Source organism: Lasiodiplodia theobromae (assembly GCF_012971845.1).
Source record: "Lasiodiplodia theobromae strain AM2As chromosome Unknown scaffold_33, whole genome shotgun sequence".
In the NCBI taxonomy this organism is placed as follows: domain Eukaryota; kingdom Fungi; phylum Ascomycota; class Dothideomycetes; order Botryosphaeriales; family Botryosphaeriaceae; genus Lasiodiplodia; species Lasiodiplodia theobromae.
This window is the reverse complement of record NW_023336512.1, coordinates 240,387-257,024: the sequence shown is the minus strand read 5'-3', so window position 1 is coordinate 257,024 and position 16,638 is coordinate 240,387. Positions and strand designations below refer to the sequence as shown.

General features: G+C 52.7%; 6 protein-coding genes across 6 annotated transcripts; 4 read left to right on the top strand and 2 right to left on the bottom strand.

Moving 5' to 3' along the window:
- Positions 1-1,530: 1,530 nt before the first annotated feature.
- LTHEOB_9727 (uncharacterized protein) lies at positions 1,531-4,464 on the top strand (the record flags this gene model as incomplete). Its single annotated transcript, XM_035519346.1, has 1 exon — positions 1,531-4,464. One exon carries the CDS (start codon positions 1,531-1,533, stop codon positions 4,462-4,464), a length of 2,934 nt encoding a protein of 977 aa, XP_035368616.1.
- Positions 4,465-4,984: 520 nt separating this feature from the next.
- Positions 4,985-7,487, top strand: LTHEOB_9726 (C6 transcription factor; the record flags this gene model as incomplete). Its single annotated transcript, XM_035519345.1, has 5 exons — positions 4,985-5,578; positions 5,626-6,844; positions 6,895-7,169; positions 7,222-7,326; positions 7,380-7,487. The coding sequence occupies 5 exons, from the start codon at positions 4,985-4,987 to the stop codon at positions 7,485-7,487; spliced, it is 2,301 nt and encodes a 766-aa protein (XP_035368615.1).
- A 685-nt stretch (positions 7,488-8,172) lies between these two features.
- LTHEOB_9725 (Pisatin demethylase) lies at positions 8,173-10,048 on the top strand (the record flags this gene model as incomplete). Its single annotated transcript, XM_035519344.1, has 4 exons — positions 8,173-8,410; positions 8,466-8,815; positions 8,976-9,764; positions 9,863-10,048. The coding sequence occupies 4 exons, from the start codon at positions 8,173-8,175 to the stop codon at positions 10,046-10,048; spliced, it is 1,563 nt and encodes a 520-aa protein (XP_035368614.1).
- A 575-nt stretch (positions 10,049-10,623) lies between these two features.
- Positions 10,624-12,164, bottom strand: LTHEOB_9724 (Elongation factor; the record flags this gene model as incomplete). The annotated part of the gene is made up of 5 exons (XM_035519343.1): positions 10,624-10,811; positions 10,867-11,546; positions 11,602-11,864; positions 11,914-11,942; positions 11,993-12,164. 5 exons carry the CDS (start codon positions 12,162-12,164, stop codon positions 10,624-10,626), a joined length of 1,332 nt encoding a protein of 443 aa, XP_035368613.1.
- Positions 12,165-12,687: 523 nt separating this feature from the next.
- Positions 12,688-14,160, top strand: LTHEOB_9723 (Mitochondrial 3-hydroxyisobutyryl- hydrolase; the record flags this gene model as incomplete). Its single annotated transcript, XM_035519342.1, has 3 exons — positions 12,688-12,726; positions 12,780-13,345; positions 13,395-14,160. 3 exons carry the CDS (start codon positions 12,688-12,690, stop codon positions 14,158-14,160), a joined length of 1,371 nt encoding a protein of 456 aa, XP_035368612.1.
- A 1,058-nt stretch (positions 14,161-15,218) lies between these two features.
- Positions 15,219-16,568, bottom strand: LTHEOB_9722 (uncharacterized protein; the record flags this gene model as incomplete). Its single annotated transcript, XM_035519341.1, has 2 exons — positions 15,219-15,900; positions 16,096-16,568. The coding sequence occupies 2 exons, from the start codon at positions 16,566-16,568 to the stop codon at positions 15,219-15,221; spliced, it is 1,155 nt and encodes a 384-aa protein (XP_035368611.1).
- Positions 16,569-16,638: the final 70 nt, after the last annotated feature.

Below are 16,638 nucleotides of genomic sequence, written 5' to 3'. Positions count from 1 at the left end.
CGATGTATTCGGTGACGAAGTCGGTAACGAAAAAATCGGAGTGGGTCTTGACGCGGAAAACGATGTAAATAATGTACCACACGAGCATCACAATCGCTGATCCGTGAGTGAATACGAGCAGGTCCGCTTCCGACATTGACGAAGATTCCGCTCGAGCGATTTTGGCCAGCATTTTGCAGGCCACCATGGGAACAAAGCCGATCATCATGAGGGAAGTCAGTGTGGAGGCAACTGTTTCGTTGAAACTGCTCTCCCTGTGCCTAATCCCTCCAGCAAGAAATGCACCTCCAAGTCCCTGTCCAGAAGTGTAAGCATACGGATTCCTTTTCCAGAAGGATGTATAAATGAGCATACTAGAAAACTACGCGACATGATACTCCCAGCAATGACACTTTGCATGAACATAGGTTGTTCTCTCATAATGGCACATATACCGAGCTAACTCAAGTTAGTTGATTTGCATATCTTCCTGACAATAGAGTAATACTTACTATAAGCCACACGCAGTTCGCAAGAACACTCTCAATGAGGTATGACGCAGCTTTGTTGCAATTTGATGATAGCTCCTCCGCAAAAAATGCCATCAAGAATGCGAGTGGCGTCAACGAGAGCGTGTTGAGGGCAACGACCACCTGTGGTTTCCATCCCATAGCTTGGGCCGCGAGTCCGAATGGTAAGAAAAGAAGGAGCAGGTTGATGTAGCTGAGAGTAAGGGTAAAATAGAAGAACCGAGGTAAACGATCCACGCGTGAACGCACGTAGTGGACGGCTTTCGCAGGCCATCGCACCCACCATCGAGCGTCTTTATGTAAGGGTACAGCATTGGCCCATCCATCTGACCGTAGAAACCTCTGAGCCGAATCACCGCCAGTGGGGTCAGGATCCTCAAGATCCTCTGCAATCAAAACGGGGTCTGCAGACCATGTGTACTGGTTTTGTATCCTTGTTTTCTTTATGATATTGCCTCTTCTGTCATCTAAACCATTATTTCATGGAGAATCAGGCTGGGTTCCATAAGGCTGGAGAGATTGAGCACTCACTGATCGTCCTTGACATTCTGTCCTGCAGTTACCCAAAATTTCGTAAAAACCGAGGAATGCGCTGCGTTTGCGCACAGCCACAACGTGAATAAAATCTCGAGAAGTATATCTCCAAGAGCTTCGAAATGATTCTCGAGGAAGGTTACAACGAGGCTGTGGTAAGCGGGGCGATAATTTATAAGCAAAAGGCACGTGACTGGTATCACTACCATCAACAGCTATCAGGCTGGTTCCCAAAGATTTGTAATTTTTTCGTCATACCGTCTTGGAAGCCGGAAGTTTATAATGCCTAGCCATACGTAAAAAATCCCAGTCTCAAGCACATGTGATCCCCCGAGCCGCGATGCCTGTGGTAAGCGCACGTGTAGTTGAGGTTACATGGATTTGAATCCCTGCTTGCCCCTCATTGAACTTCCAGCCCGCTTTCTCAGCCTCACCGGGAAATTCTTTATTCTCTCTGCTTCGTGGGCTGGAGCCCAACAGTGCCATTATGGATCCCCTAACGGCTTTGGGCCTCGCGGCAAACATTGCCCAGTTCGTAGAGTATGGCATAAAACTCACATCCACGATATCAGAGCTCTACCACTCGCCGGACGGCACCACGAAAGAGAACACGAGCCTCGAAATCATCGTAGCCGATATGCAGAATTTAGCCGGCGCATTGGTTGATGAGAACTCTAAGGGCCAAGGACCGCTCACGATCCTGGCTGAGAACTGCTATAACATCTCGGTAGATCTTCAGAGGATATTTACGGATTTGAAAATCCCGCAAGACACCAATCACCCGAAGTGGCAGGCTTTCCGCCAAACGATCCGAGCTCAAGGAAAGGCAAACGAGATTGAGAAACTTTATCATAGACTTGAGAAAAATCGGAGCCAGTTGGCTACACATATGATATTTCTACTCAGGTGCAACTACCCCGTCTTGGTACCGCTGCAATCTATGCTAATAACAGACAGTGATAAACAATCCAAAGCACTCAGAACCCTCAACTCAGTGGCCAAGGATACTAGGGACCTCACAACAGCCCAGGATAACACAGCAAAAGGCCTGGAGTCGCTTAAGGTGGAAGTTCTCCAGCTTGCAAAGAACATCAGCAAAGAAAAGAGTCTCACCATACAGACTAAAGGTGAAGTCTTGAGCTTAAGGAACAAACTTTTGGACCTTCTGAATCAGAACGCCAGATCACAGAGGAAGAATCGAATCATGAGGAGCTTGGAATTCGAGCAAATGCGCTCAAGAAAGACACAAATAAAAGGATATTTCCCAAGGACATTTGATTGGGCCCACCATGACTCAGAAGAGGTTGACCAGAATGCCGACCGCATCAGAACTAACTTCCGGCACTGGCTGAGCTGCGAGGATGGAGTTTTCTGGGTTGCAGGGAAGGCTGGCTCCGGAAAATCGACATTCATGAAGTTTCTTGGAGAAGACGGGAAAGAGGAAACCGAAAAGGCTCTGCATGAATGGGGTGGTTCCACGCGAGTCGTCTCCGCTTATTATTTCTTCTGGGTCGGCGGGACAGAACTTCAAAGAAGTCGCGAAGGGATGCTTCGATCGCTGTTGTTCGACATACTTAAACAAGCGCCAGCTCTGATCCCCACTGCCTTCCCTTCTCTATGGGATGAGGACAACTTTGATGAACTCCTTTTTGGGGAGATGTTCGATGTTGATGAACTCTTGCAAGCGTTTAAGAGGCTTGCGGATCAGGAAACCGAAACGGTCAAGATTTGCCTTTTCGTGGATGGCTTGGACGAGTTTGATGCGAGTGATCCGTCTGTAAGACTTGAGAATCTTCTTGAGTTGATCGATGAGCTCAGTGCATCGCCCAGAATCAAGCTGTGCATCTCCAGCCGCACATGGAACGAATTCGAAGAGCATTTCAAACTCAGTCAATGGAAATTCTATCTTCACGACTTGACAAAAACGGACATCGAAAGACTCATCAATAAGAGAATGAGTGCGAACGCAAAATTCCAAGACTTACGGAGGAAGAATCCCGCAGGATGTGAGAGGCTGTTCTCAGAAATTGCGGAACGAGCCAAGGGGGTGATTCTTTGGGTTGTGCTCGTCATTGATCAACTCCTTTCTGAGGCTCGTATCAATGGCACGATGGACGATTTGTATGAAGAGTTGGTCCAATTTCCTCCAGAACTGAAGGATTACTTCAAGCTCATGTGGGGGAGAATCAAACACAAGAACAAAGCAGCGCGAGTACTGCGGGTCACATCTGAAGCCGTGGAGCCGCTGTCACTGCTGGCTTTGCATTTTCTTGAGCAAGGATGGCGTGACTCGGACTTTGTTGAAGACCCGGAATTCCCAACTATCACCGATTCGGAGCTGGAGGAGATTCATGGGCGGATGACGATACGGCTGGAGAAGTACGCGAAGGACCTTTTGCAGGTACAACCAGTTAACCCCGACGGCGACTCATTCCTCAAGCATAGAGTGGACTTCCTTCATCGCACCGTGGTAGACTTTCTCAGGTCTGAAGACATGGCCGAGGAAATCAAAGACCTGAGCATACAGGATGAGCCGACTTTCGAACCTGTTGTTGCACTCTGCAAAATCTCACTCGCTTTAGTAAAGTCGCTTCAGCTACCTCAGGGGCTCGGCCATGAATGCAACTCCAAAAGGTTGAACAGCTTCTTTGCTCTTGTCGACCAAGTGATGTTCTACGCTGGTGCGGCTGAGCAGCTCAGACCCCCGCAGCCACAGACAAACATCTTAGACGAGTTAGACCGCTTCAACATTGCGCAGACAAAGGACTTGAGCGTTCACTGGACGAACCGGCGGGAGTCAGCGAAAGGGCTGCTGCAAGAATATGGAGGCAATTCCTTCCTTGCCCTTGCCATCCAAATGAACCTTCGTCTTTATGTTGCAAGCAAGCTCGACAAGGACCCGAATCTTGTCAGTGTCAAGAAGAATCGACCATTGCTGGACTACGCTCTGCGTCCAAATATCATCACTCCGCTTTTAGGAAATCGCCTGCGACTTCTCGACAAGGATCAACCGATAGACACAAAAATGGTCTGGCTTCTCCTGAGTAAAGGTGGGGACCCTAATCAAGAGATCCACATCTATGACTACCAAACGCCATGGAGCTTGTTTCTCACAAAGTGCTACGAGAAGCACGCCGCGATCAAGAAACGAAAGCTTGAACGCAGTGCGTGGTGCCATGCACTTGCGCTGCTTATAGAGAATGGGGCAGATGTTGACCGGAAATGCATCACATATGTCGTTCAAAGCGAGGGGCAGAGGGCAAAGGAAACAAAGATGAGGGTCGATGAAGTGATTGTTCATGCATTCGCTGCTGATGAGGTTGCGAATTTGCAAAGCCTGGTCGATACGAAACGGAAGGAAAGGGAGACGGCAAAGCGACAGTGGTCGGTGTCTTGGGTAGTGGAAAGGCTTTTTGGCTGATAGTCTACTTTCATTTCGGGCTGTAATTTCAAGAATTTTGCGAAAGCTCTCCGAGGTACTGTAGCAACTTGCTCAGATGACCAGCTACAACTTGCTCCAACCCTCGGGCCGTGCGTGTCAATGTTTTTACGATTTTTCTAATTGGTGGAAGCTTAATATACTATAGGCAGAAGAGTTATATAAAATATATTTTGATTAAAGTTCTGTGGTGCTGTAAAAATTTAAATTTTGGTGGTGGGTTGAAATGGCCCCGGTGAGTGGTGGTTGGTAAGAATTGAGTTGGATTTGAGTTTGGCCCATAGTAAAGCATGACAAATGGCAGCAGGATAATGAGTACTGGGCGCGGAAAGTTTCGTGTAGACGACCGGTCTAGGAATGGGCTTCACGTGCCGGCGCGAACCGGCCATATGCGGGCGTCGTCCGGGCAGGGCCGCGCTTGATCGGTGAGTCGGCGGCGTGTCCTGCTGTTCCCGCTGTCGCAAACATCATGGCTCCAAACTTGTAACCAGTCCCAATAATCATGGATTCCATCTCGTCAGCTCCTTTTCCGCCCGACCTCAATCCGCGACCGAAGAAGAAGAGAAGACCGGCGCTCAGTTGTGTCACGTGCCGCGACCGGAAGCTAAAGTGCGACAAGGAGCGCCCACGTTGTGGCCGCTGTGTGCAGACCGGGCCGGACCAGCCGTGCATCTATCTTGAGAATCGCCCCCGAGCCTCATCGCAAGCGTACCAGCAGCACTTGGCCCAGGCAGAGCCACAGGCCTCTGTTTATAGCCATTCCGCTCCCGCTCGGCCTATTCGGCAATTCGACGAAGCTCCGCGATCCACCCGAAGCCCCCTCGACGCCACGCAGAATGCCACTCCCCACGCGGAGACTCCCCCAGATCTGGAGTCGCGCCTGGCCAGACTTGAGAAGATCCTCGTCCAGGCCGTGAGCCAGAGCAACTTCTCTGTGCCTGACGACGAGTCGGCCACTGCCTCTCCTGCTCAAGATGATACGCCACCCATGATCCCGCAGCTGCCGCCTGCCCTGCGTGCTGAGGACGACGCTCTAGTCTATCCTGGAAGCTATCGTGGCTATGGCCTGACTCACCCTGCCATGCTCGTGTGCAAGGTCCGTCCCCTGTGCTGCACCTCGTTGCCAAGACTGACCGTCGGTAGTTCACTGAGATGCCTGCTTTCATGGCACGCATCAAGTCGGACCACATTGAAAGGATTCCCAAGCTAAAGCAGCGCATTGAAGCTTGGCGAGCCTCCAACATGGACTCGCGTGATCTCTGGAATGACGCTTGTGGCTTCACTTCCGTCATTGCCAGCCTTCCTCCAAAAGAGACGCTGGACCACCTCGTTTTTGCCTACTTTGACTCGTTCGAGCTCGAGTATCCTATCCTGGACGAGAAAAGGTTCATCACCTCCTACGAGGCCGCTTGGGATGGCCCGCGTTTCTCGCCCACACCTCTTCTGCTCATGACTCTCCTTCTCATCATTGCCACAACTCTGAACATATACACGAGCCAGCTTGTAGAGCCGTCCCCCATCCTTGAGAATGCGAAGACTAGCATCCGACGCTATATTCACCTGAGCGAGCGCTGGCTGCTCTCGAGAGGAACTCAACTGCCTGATCTCGATTCCGTAAGGTTAGGCTGCCTGTTGGTTCTCGCCAAGAGGTACAACGGCTTCGCCCGAGATCAGATATGGACCACCGCCGGCACCCTGGTCAGGATCTCCATGCTGGCTGGCCTCCATGCTCAGGCGTGGCGCCCGGGACCCGACCAAGAGTCGTGCAGAAGCCTGTGGACTACTGTCCTCGAGTTGGATCTCCTGACTGCTGTCGATAGCGGAATGGTGCCCGCTATTCCTGTGTCCGAATATTCTCGCCTGGCAGATGCTACACGTCATCTATACGCACAGAACGGTGGCCATAGGTCCAGCGTACCCCGTTACTTGGAGATGGCGCGGTCACTTGGCCTGAGGGTCGAGATCTGTTGTATGCTCAACTCCAACGTCCCCGAGGCCACGGGACAAAGAACTGCCGACCAAGAAGGAAAATTGAAACAGCATATCATGGCAATCTCCGACTTCTCACAGAACCCTGTCGGCAGTCCAACATCTTCAGATCGACACGCCCATTGGATAGACATCTCCCGAGCGAAGCTGCGAAAGTATCTCCTCATGATCTACTTGCCATTCGCACTGCAGGGCCCGTTGCAACAACGATTCCCCCATTACAAAAAGGCATGCGCCGAAGTTGCAATAGATATATTGAGTGAACACCAGGGTCTGTTGGAGCAGGGCAATTTGTCTGTTTGCCTCAAAGTCGATGATGTCTTCCAAGCTGCGCTGGCTGTGTGCAATGAAATCTATCAGCCCATACAGCCAGGTAAACTTCTCTACTCCCCACTGCTACCGCCCCAATACTAACGCCAATAGGTATTCCCGGTTTGAGCCAGCTTACCGGCTACGTCGCCCTCATCAAACCTTTACTCAAGTCTTCACTTAAAGTTCTAACCCAAAGGCTATTGTACGTCGGCCAATGGCACGGTGAATATCTCCTACTTTGTTTGGCCATTGGTCTTGTCAAGTCCAAGACTTGGCCGCACAAGACTTCTGAATATATGAAAGAGGTCGTTAACCTCGTGGATGAGTCATGCACATTCATCACAACCCCCAAGACCCCCTCTGTAAATTCTCCAGCGCAAAGCCAGGTATGTTTCAGCCTTCTGCTAAATAATCAGAACGTTGTGTTAACCCAAGTAGACCCATGCAAGACGTTCGTCCATGGCTACGCCCGCCCACTCCACGCCACACGCGTACCATCCTGACACAACACAACTCGAAGCTACTTCCGACAAAGACTTATTCGTAAGCCTTTCCAGGCCCATGCCCCGCAATATTCACACTAATGACTGCCACAGACGGGTCTCGACACGGTTTCCGACAGCTTCCAAGACATCATCGAATTTCTTGGACTGGCAAACCCTCTGGATCCAATTGACGCTTACGCTAATGTCGGGTTGTACTAGTCCGAGCCCGAAGGCCGGCATCACGAACATAATTTTTGTTTTTCTATTCATTTAATGATCTAGAGTTGGGAAAGCGATTTTGGCCGGCAAATGTGTATCAGATTAGCAAAGCACTTGTTCATAGATGATGGAACTATCTTTCTTTACTCAGGTATGTATGATCATGTTGCTTGGCTTGTCATAGATGACTGGAAATGGAAAAATTATGATTGGCAATCAATGACGTCACAACTGCCGTTTGAGGTCGGACCCTTGTCCCTGACGACCTCCGAGCTCTTGCAGACTACAGGGTAAGCTCGTACAGCCTCCGTGGGACTGCTCTCCCCGCAGTATTCTCTTTGAGACGCTGTGGTGCTCGGCATATTCGGATAATTCGGACAAATTTCAGAATGCGAAGAGCCATGGCCTTCACTACTATTGGTCTACTTTGAAGGATCGATGCAATAATTTCCTAAAACGACATACACTCCCAAGAGTGCTCTGCCCGAGCTGCGCTGAATGACGCCCAATAGTTCTCGGGCGACGTGAGACATGCAGCGGTGCTCGGGGATTTTGGCCAAAGGTCCGGCTCCTCGTTGTAGGGAGTGTACCGACCACCGATACAAGAAACTGTATAAGAAGCTGGCTCTCGAAAGCTAAATGTGGCTTGGTCTAAGTGCAAACTTTTTTGTGCATACAGGTCACCATGGGCTTGCTTTCTGGTCTAAATTTTGCGGACTTTACAAAAGCCGCCTCTTTGCTTCTTCTCCTTCCGCTTGCGTACATTGCCGTAATCGGTATCTACAGGGTTTATGACTCTCTCTTTGGCCGACTGAGGAATGTTCCTGGCCCATGGTTGGCCAAATATACTGGGTTGTGGGAGCTCCAGGCTATCGCGCATGGTGATTTCGAGCAGAAGAACATCGCTCTTCATAAGCAGCATGGTATCCACTTTCACCCTTCACACCAAGTTCCTTTCTACTAACCTCTGTTATGTAGGCAAGGTTGTTCGCATCGGTCCGAACAAATACTCCATCGATGACCCTGACGCTGTTCGCCTTATCTATGGCCACGGCACGAAGTTCACCAAAACGGACTTCTACTACGCGTTCAGAGACCCGCATGTGTCAAACTTGTTTGCAGAGCTCGATGTCAAAGAGCACTCAACGCAGCGGCGTAGAATTGCGTCGCTGTATTCGATGACCACTCTTCTTTCGTATGAGAGCTTCATCGACAGCTGCACCACCGTCCTTATGGAGAAGTTCAACAAGTTTGCGAGAGAGCACCGCCCAGTTGAGATGGTCCAGTGGCTACAGTTTTATGCGTTCGACGTCATTGGCGCCATCACCGTAAGTAACATGTTTTCCTCGCCTGTTCCCCCTTTCTTTTTCGTGTACTATTCCATCATTCATCCGTCCCTGCGGCCTTCCAACACCTTAACGGCCAATATACCTAAAACAAAAAAGGAAATGACATCGCTAACATGCATATTCTTCTGCTCCGTTCTAGACCAGCAGCCCCTTCGGCCTGATGTCTGCCGAATCCGACCAAGCCTCCATCATCGCCGCCATCCACAAGACCCTCGTCTACGGCGGCCACGTCGGCGCCTTCGCCCCTGCCCTCCACCCCTACCTCGCGGGCTTCTCCAGCCTCATGGGCAAGCCTCCCCCCACCGAGCCCGTCCAAAACTACATCAAGCGGCAAATCGCCCTCCGCCGACAACAATTCGCATCCGGCGACACCAAGTTCACCGCCACGACCGACAGCGACGACTCTCCCGCCCCCGCCACCGACTTCCTCACCAAACTCCTCCGCCTCGAGTCCGCCGGCCCCAACACCCCCTTCGACACGCTCAACGCATCGGGCTCCAACATCGCCGCGGGCTCCGACACGACGGCCATCACGCTGTCGGCCGTCGTCTACTACCTGCTGCGCAACCCGCACGTCCTCCAAAAGCTGCGCGCCGAGCTCGAAGCTGCCGCCGCAGCCGGCGAGATATCCGACCCCATCACGTACGCGCAGGCCCAGCGCTGCGCGTACCTGCAGGCCGTGCTGAAGGAGTCGCTGCGCGCCCACCCGGCCGTGGCGCAGCCCATGATGCGCCGCGTGCCCGCCGGCCCTGGCATCGAGATCGTGCCTGGCACATGGCTGCCGGCGGGAACGGAGGTCGGCGTGAATCCGTGGGTGGCGCACCAGAATGAGGAGGTGTTTGGGGCGGATGCGGCTGCGTTTAGGCCCGAGAGATGGTTGGAGGCGGATGAGAAGGCGAAGGCGAGGATGGAGTCGTATTTCCTGGCGGTAAGTGGAATATTGTTACAGCCCCTGTTCTTGTTGCAGTTTATTCAGGACGACTGGGTCTGGTTTTTGGAATCTAAAGCTGACTTTTTTCTTAACAGTTCGGTCATGGCTCGAGGACTTGCATCGGCAAGCACATCAGTCTACTGGAGATCAGTAAGGTTATTCCGCAGTTGGTGAGGCACTTTGACTTTGAATTCGTGAACCCGGAGAAGGAATGGCACACGGAGACTGCATGGTTCTGCAAGCAGCAATACCAGTGTTATATCAAGCCGAGGGCTGCTTAGATTTCGATCCAGAGGCCGTTATTGCATTTTCGATAGTCATGATAGATCTCTTTAGTTTGGAGGGACGAGAGACCCAGACACCTACGGTGCCTGTCTCTGTCCGGATCTCAGGGGGAAATAGAGCGAAGCTAGTTGACAAATCAAGCTTTACACTGCTGCAGATGAATATTAAATTGAAATGGAGAAGGGCGATAACTACTTGAACCCTGGTCATAATAGACTATGTTAATAGAATAGCATGATATCTGGAGATATGCTTAGAACCTATTGATCAATTCATTAGTGAGAAAACACGATTCAAGCCATTTAGATTCAAACGTTAATTTTACATTCCATCCTTGGCTACCTACAGAACGCCATGCGTACCATGCCCACTATCTTGTGACGCCCAGTAAAGTACATGTAAGAACAGGAGTGAAGAGAGGAGAGATGTAAGATGGGCATCATATACAAAAAGTGGTGATTCGACGCTCCAGACGCAGGCAGTGAGCAGGCGAAGCGTGGCCAATCATGACGGCTGTAGAGCCACAACTCGTCACTGGGGTATTTTTCTTTTTTGTTGAGTAGTCAGGCGTTTACTCGATGATGCGAGTAACCAGGCCAGTGGCGACGGTGCGGCCACCCTCACGGACGTTGAAGCGCTGACCAGCCTCAAGCGGGGCGGGGTGGTGGATCTCGCAGACCATCTCGACGTTGTCGCCGGGCATGACCATCTTGTCCTGGTCTGCGGCATCCTCGGGCCAGGTGAGAGCAGCAGCCTCGTCTAGAATATAGTCAGCAACTAGAGTATGTCAATGATTCGGGTGTTCTCAGCTTACCAGCAGTGCGGATGAAGACCTGAGGGCGGTAGTTGTTGTGGAAACCAGTGTGACGGCCACCCTCCTCCTTGGTCAGGACGTACAGGGAGCACAGGAACTTCTTGTGCGCCTTCTGGGTACCAGGAGCGGCAATGACCATACCACGCTTGACATCCTCACGCTTGACACCACGGAGCAGAAGTCCAGAGTTGTCACCGGCGCGGGACTCGTCGCAGGACTTCTTGAAAGTCTCAATGTCGGTAACCTTGGTCTTGATGGGAGTGGCGTTCTTGCCAACAAGCTCAATTTCGGAATCCTTCTTCAGAATACCGCGCTCAACACGACCCGAGGCGACAGTACCACGACCGGCGATGGAGAAGACGTCCTCAACGGACATAAGGAAGGGCTTGTCCAGAGCACGCTCGGGGGTGGGGATCCAAGTGTCGACGGCCTCCAGCAGCTTATCAATGGCCTGGACACCAATCTCGGGCTGACGGTCCTCGAGGGCGCAGAGAGCGGAACCCATGATAATGGGAGTGTCATCACCCTCGAACTGGTAGGAGGTGAGCAGCTCACGCATCTCCATCTCGACGAGCTCCAACATCTCCTTGTCATCGACGGCATCGACCTTGTTGACGAAAACAACAATCTTCTGAACACCGACCTGGCGGGCAAGCAGCAAGTGCTCACGAGTCTGGGGCCTGTTGCACATCAGCTTCCGTGTCCTGCCGGCAATTGTGCGGCGCGGATACGCACATCTGACCGTCCGAAGCGGCGACAACGATAATAGCACCGTCCATGTTGGCAGCACCAGTAATCATGTTCTTGATGTAATCGGCGTGACCGGGGCAGTCGACGTGGGCATAGTGGCGGTTTTCGGTCTGGTACTCGATGTGGGCGGTGGAGATGGTAATACCACGCTTGCGCTCCTCGGGAGCCTTATCAATGGCACCGTACTCGAGGAAGTTGGCAAAGCCCTTCTCGGCCTGACGCTTGGTGATGGCAGCGGTCAAGGTAGTCTGCAGCCGTCAGCTATGTTGAGCCGATGGGGGCGCAATTGAAAGTTACCTTGCCGTGATCGACGTGACCAATAGTACCTGTTGTAAATAAGCATCCTGTGCTCAACGGCTTGGGACATTGGCAATACCGATGTTGACGTGCGGCTTGTTACGCTCGAAGGCGGCGGCATAGTTGCGCACATGGCCCATGTACTGCTGGGTGCCATTGAGGCCCAGAGTGTTGGTGAGCGGGTTGGCGCCAGAGCGCTGGCGCAGAGCAGCACGCGAGGTGCGCAGAAGAGCGCGGGAAATGGCAGACATGGCGTCAAGCGGCACTCAGGAACCCAAGAGAACAGCAATTGAGTGGAGAGCGGGCGATTGAGCGCGACTAGGGATGGCGGAGGAGATGGACGCTGCAGCTCTTCAGACGCGGCGGCGAACTGGAAGCTCGAACAATTTCTTAGCGCGTCGGATCGGCGCACGTGATGTTCGGAGGAGCTGCGGGCAGCTTCCGTGCGCCGGTTCTGCTTTCTTGCGCCGTGAATTCAAGCAACAGCAGCATCTCGACGCGCCTGCACCCGTCTTTGCGGAGCTCTTGACTGACGCTTCGCTCCCAATTGCCCTCTCTCTTCCCCTCGCTGCCTTCTCTTTGCCCGTCCACCGCCCCCGTGGGCGCGCCCTGCTCCGTCCGGTTACCCGAGGCTCGGCTTAGTCTGTCGTCACCTCCGCATCTGCATCCTACAAGTACCATAGTACACCCGCGTCCATGTTTCTTCGCACTTGTTCACGTCGCGTTGCCCAACCGTCGAGCTGGAGCTCGCGGCCGCTCTCGTCCTCCCTCGCCATGCCTCTGCGCGCCAAAATAATGCCTCCGACAAGGCAGGTTCGTGTAGTCCGCCGCTGTGCACCCCGCCCGCTACTAACGCGCACCTACAGATCTCCACTTCTATCCCCAGGCCTCTCGAGAACGATGATCCCGATGACGTCCTATTCGACAAAATCTATGGTGTGCGCACCATAGAGCTGAACCGGCCGAAGAAGCTCAACTCGCTCAACGGCTCCATGGCCCGGAAGATCATACCTAGACTACTCGAGTGGTCTCAGTCGCAGCTGGCCAACGTGATCATCATCAAGGGCAATGGCCGCGCTTTCTGTGCTGGTGGTGATGTTGCTGAGCTCGCAACGCAGAACAGGCAGGGCGAGAAAGGCCAGAAGCTGTCCAGCGACTACTTTGCCCTGGAATACAAGCTGGACCACCTCATCGCAACTTACTCCAAGCCGTATATTGCCTTTATGGACGGTATTACGATGGGCGGCGGTGTCGGTTTGAGCGTGCACGCTCCCTTCAGGATAGCCACCGAGAACACTGTCTTCGCCATGCCCGAAACCACCATCGGTTTCTTCCCTGATGTTGGCGCAAGCTTCTTCCTGCCCAAGATGGATGGCAAAATGGGCACTTACCTTGCCCTGACCAGTGAGCAACTTAAGGGCGCCGATGTCTTGTAAGGTCTCCTCTACTTACAGTCTCTTTTCCAACTAACCAGTCGGCAGCTACCACGGCATCGCAACCCACTACATCCACTCCTCTTCTCTTCCCGAGCTTGAGGCTCGCCTCGCTGAGCTGACGTTCAAGGACTATGTCCCGCTCCATGAACGTCTCGTGATCATCAACAACACCATCGAAGAATTCGTCACCGGCCTCCCCAGCCCCCGTCCCCAAATCTCGGGCCACCTGCGCGTAGCCGTCGACGAGTGCTTCAGCCAGCGGAACATTGGTGACATCATCGGCACCCTTACCACGCTCAAGGAGTCCAACAACGAACAGATCAAAACGTGGGCCACCAAGACCATTGACACGATGCAGCAGCGCTCACCCACTTCGGTGCTCGTGACCCTCGAACAGATGCGTGCAGGACCGACCTGGGGCATCACAGACACTTTCCGTCATGAGCACGCCATCGCTTCGCGCTTTATGGCTCACCCTGACTTTGTCGAGGGAGTCTTTGCCCGCCTAGTGCGTCGCCAGAAGGAGCGCCCCAACTGGACGCCTGCCACTTTCGAGGAAGTCACCCCGCAGGATGTCGAACGCTTCTTCGCAGCGCCGCCGACGCTCGAACTGCTGGACAGCAACCCCGCCTCCAACTACAGGGAGTACCCGCACAAGTGGCTGGGTCTGCCACGGGAAAGTTCCATTCTGCAGAAGGCGCAGCAGCTGCCTGATGACCGTGCTGTCGTGCAACACTTTGTGCGCGAGTATAACGGCAAGGCTGGTGTCAAGGAGAAGGTTGAGGAGGTCCTGGAGAGGAGCAAGATTTAAAAGGATTGCAATATCGATTGCCAACTTGTTCCTTCTAGCTGTCGCTCGGAGGAAGGAGATCTGAGCTATGTACTTTTATGTAGAGCTACGCCGCGCGAGTTACGGTGTGTACAGCGTTAGCTAGATAAGAAATCAAAGATAAAAATCTCAAAAATCGATGAGCAATACTCTGCATGCTTTGTTGTGTAACGCCTCCGCTATTAGCGCCGACTTTACGAAGGAGGTTATCTAGGAATACCCTGCAAAGAGACTATGTGGATGGGAGAGAAGAGGCTTGCGGTAGAAATATCTTGCGAATATCTACGAGCAATAGTAACAGGCAGACGTTTCAGTGAAAAAAAGCCAGGACATGCTTTCATTTCCAGATAAGTTCTCCTCGCTCAAGTAACAATGTTGACGGAAGGCAAAATCATGGTCAAAGACTGACACAGCAGGCGAAACATACATAGCTAATAGCTCGATAAAATAATACAATGTAGCCACCCAAAGGAGATATAATAATCTGAGACCGAACGTAATCCTTGTTATGCTGTTGCCGAGGTACCCAAGTCCCAATTGCCAAAGACATCAAATCGCCTGACCATACTATGAAGGGTCATGAAAAATCGATAGAGGAACAAAAAGGAATAGACGGCTGAGTGAGTGAACCAGATATTGCGATGCTGACAACGCTTTGATAATGCTGTTCCCCTGACCTTTGGTGAATGCCTTTTTTAGACCCCTTTTCTCCACGAGAGATGCAAATGTTCGCACGTTGCCATGCTACGGTCCTTCTTCCGTCCAAAGTTTGATCAGAAGAGCATGAGGGGTAACGACGACGAAAGGGAAAGGAAAACATTCCAACCATTCCTGCACACGTGGTGCAGATGAACCCACATTGGACACCGGGAATGAAAAGAAGTCAAAAACACGAAAAAAAGGAAAAGCCGAGACAAGACGGAACCGAAAGCAGTCAAACTCCCCGAAAAAGCACCTTACCTTCTACCCTCTCCATCCTACTGGGCCACATTCATTGCTTTGGGAAGCAAATGCATGTGCTAATGCCATAAAATCTCTCATTATACTTTCTCAGATTTCTCCGAAAGCTCCGAAACAGCAGCCGCCAGCGGTGGGGCAGACGCAAAGTTTGGATTCCACCCCTTGGGTCGTGGCGGTCTTTTCGATACATTCTTTGGCTCTGGTTGCTCAAGCGGCAACAGTGGCGGATGCAAAATTGCCGCAGGTGCAGCGACATCATTTCCGTCCGGCATGATCTCGGCCAGCTGATCAAAGAACAACATCGATGCTGGCGAGTTTGACAAACAGCGACCCGCGTCTAGACTTGCTGCGGCCTCGTCCTCGTCCGTCAGCGTAGTCAGCGCCGTCGCGACTGTAGCCGTGGATGGTGAGCTGGCACGGCCGGGGGAGGATAGGACAGAGCTCGCGAAGCCATCGTCGTTGCTGCCGCCATTCAGGTCATCGAGCCGGTCGTAATCGGATACGAAGACCGAGTTATTGGACAAGGCGGGTGAGTCGGCGGCGGCAACGGCGGTGGTTGCAAGGCCAAATATGAGACTGTCGAAATAGGCCGAATCGTTCTCTTCCTCTTTGCCCTCTTCCTTCTCCTCCTCTCTCTTGGATACTTCGGTTTCTTCTTGGTTCTCATGCGCTTGATGACGCTTGTCTTCCTCTTCGTTGCCCATTGATTCAGAATTAGACTGCCGCAAAGGAGACGGCGGCGACGGCGCGTAACAGTTGTACCTGAAATTCGGACTTTCTACAACACGTCTGGCAACCGCCGTCGCCACCGCCGCTGTTTCTGCCGTTGTTGCGCGAGGTATTTCACCACTAAATAGTCTGGCTGGCTCTTGCTGCTGCTGCTCCGAATGGGGTAGAGGAAAATCGACCGGTCTTGTACTGTTCACCGTTGCCAAGCTACCACGCAGCCGTGCTAACCTTGCCATCTCAATTCCCTTGCGCCGCAGTAGCATCTCGAGCTCTGCGGGAACTATATTCGGCGACTGGCCTGCCCGTAGCTCGATGCTTCGGAGAGTTGCGCGGTTCAGGACCGCGGCTTTCCGTAGCAGCGCCCGGCCCCATAGCGCCTTCTTTTGCTGCTTTGCCCACGCGGCGATACGCGAACGTCCGCGGTCGGCGATGTGCGTGGTCGGAACGGCAAAGGGTTGCGAGAGCCGCGATGTAATGAGCGTCAGGCGCAGCCGCCGCTTCTTGCGAATCGGACCCGCGCTTGCTGCATCATTGTTGGTGCGTTTGCGCTTCTTCTTGAGCCGGATGCCGGCGCCGTCATTTTCGTCGTTGAGACTCGTGGAGTAGGAGAGAGAAGTGCATGTGGGATCGTTGCGTATAGCGTGAGCGTGGCGTGAGAACGTCAGCGGAGCGGAAGGAACGGCGGCGTGAAAGGTGAACATGGATGGTGACGGTGCGGAAGTCGTATTAGAGTCGATACTGAGGGATGTGTGGTCGCTTGGGAGCGAAAAG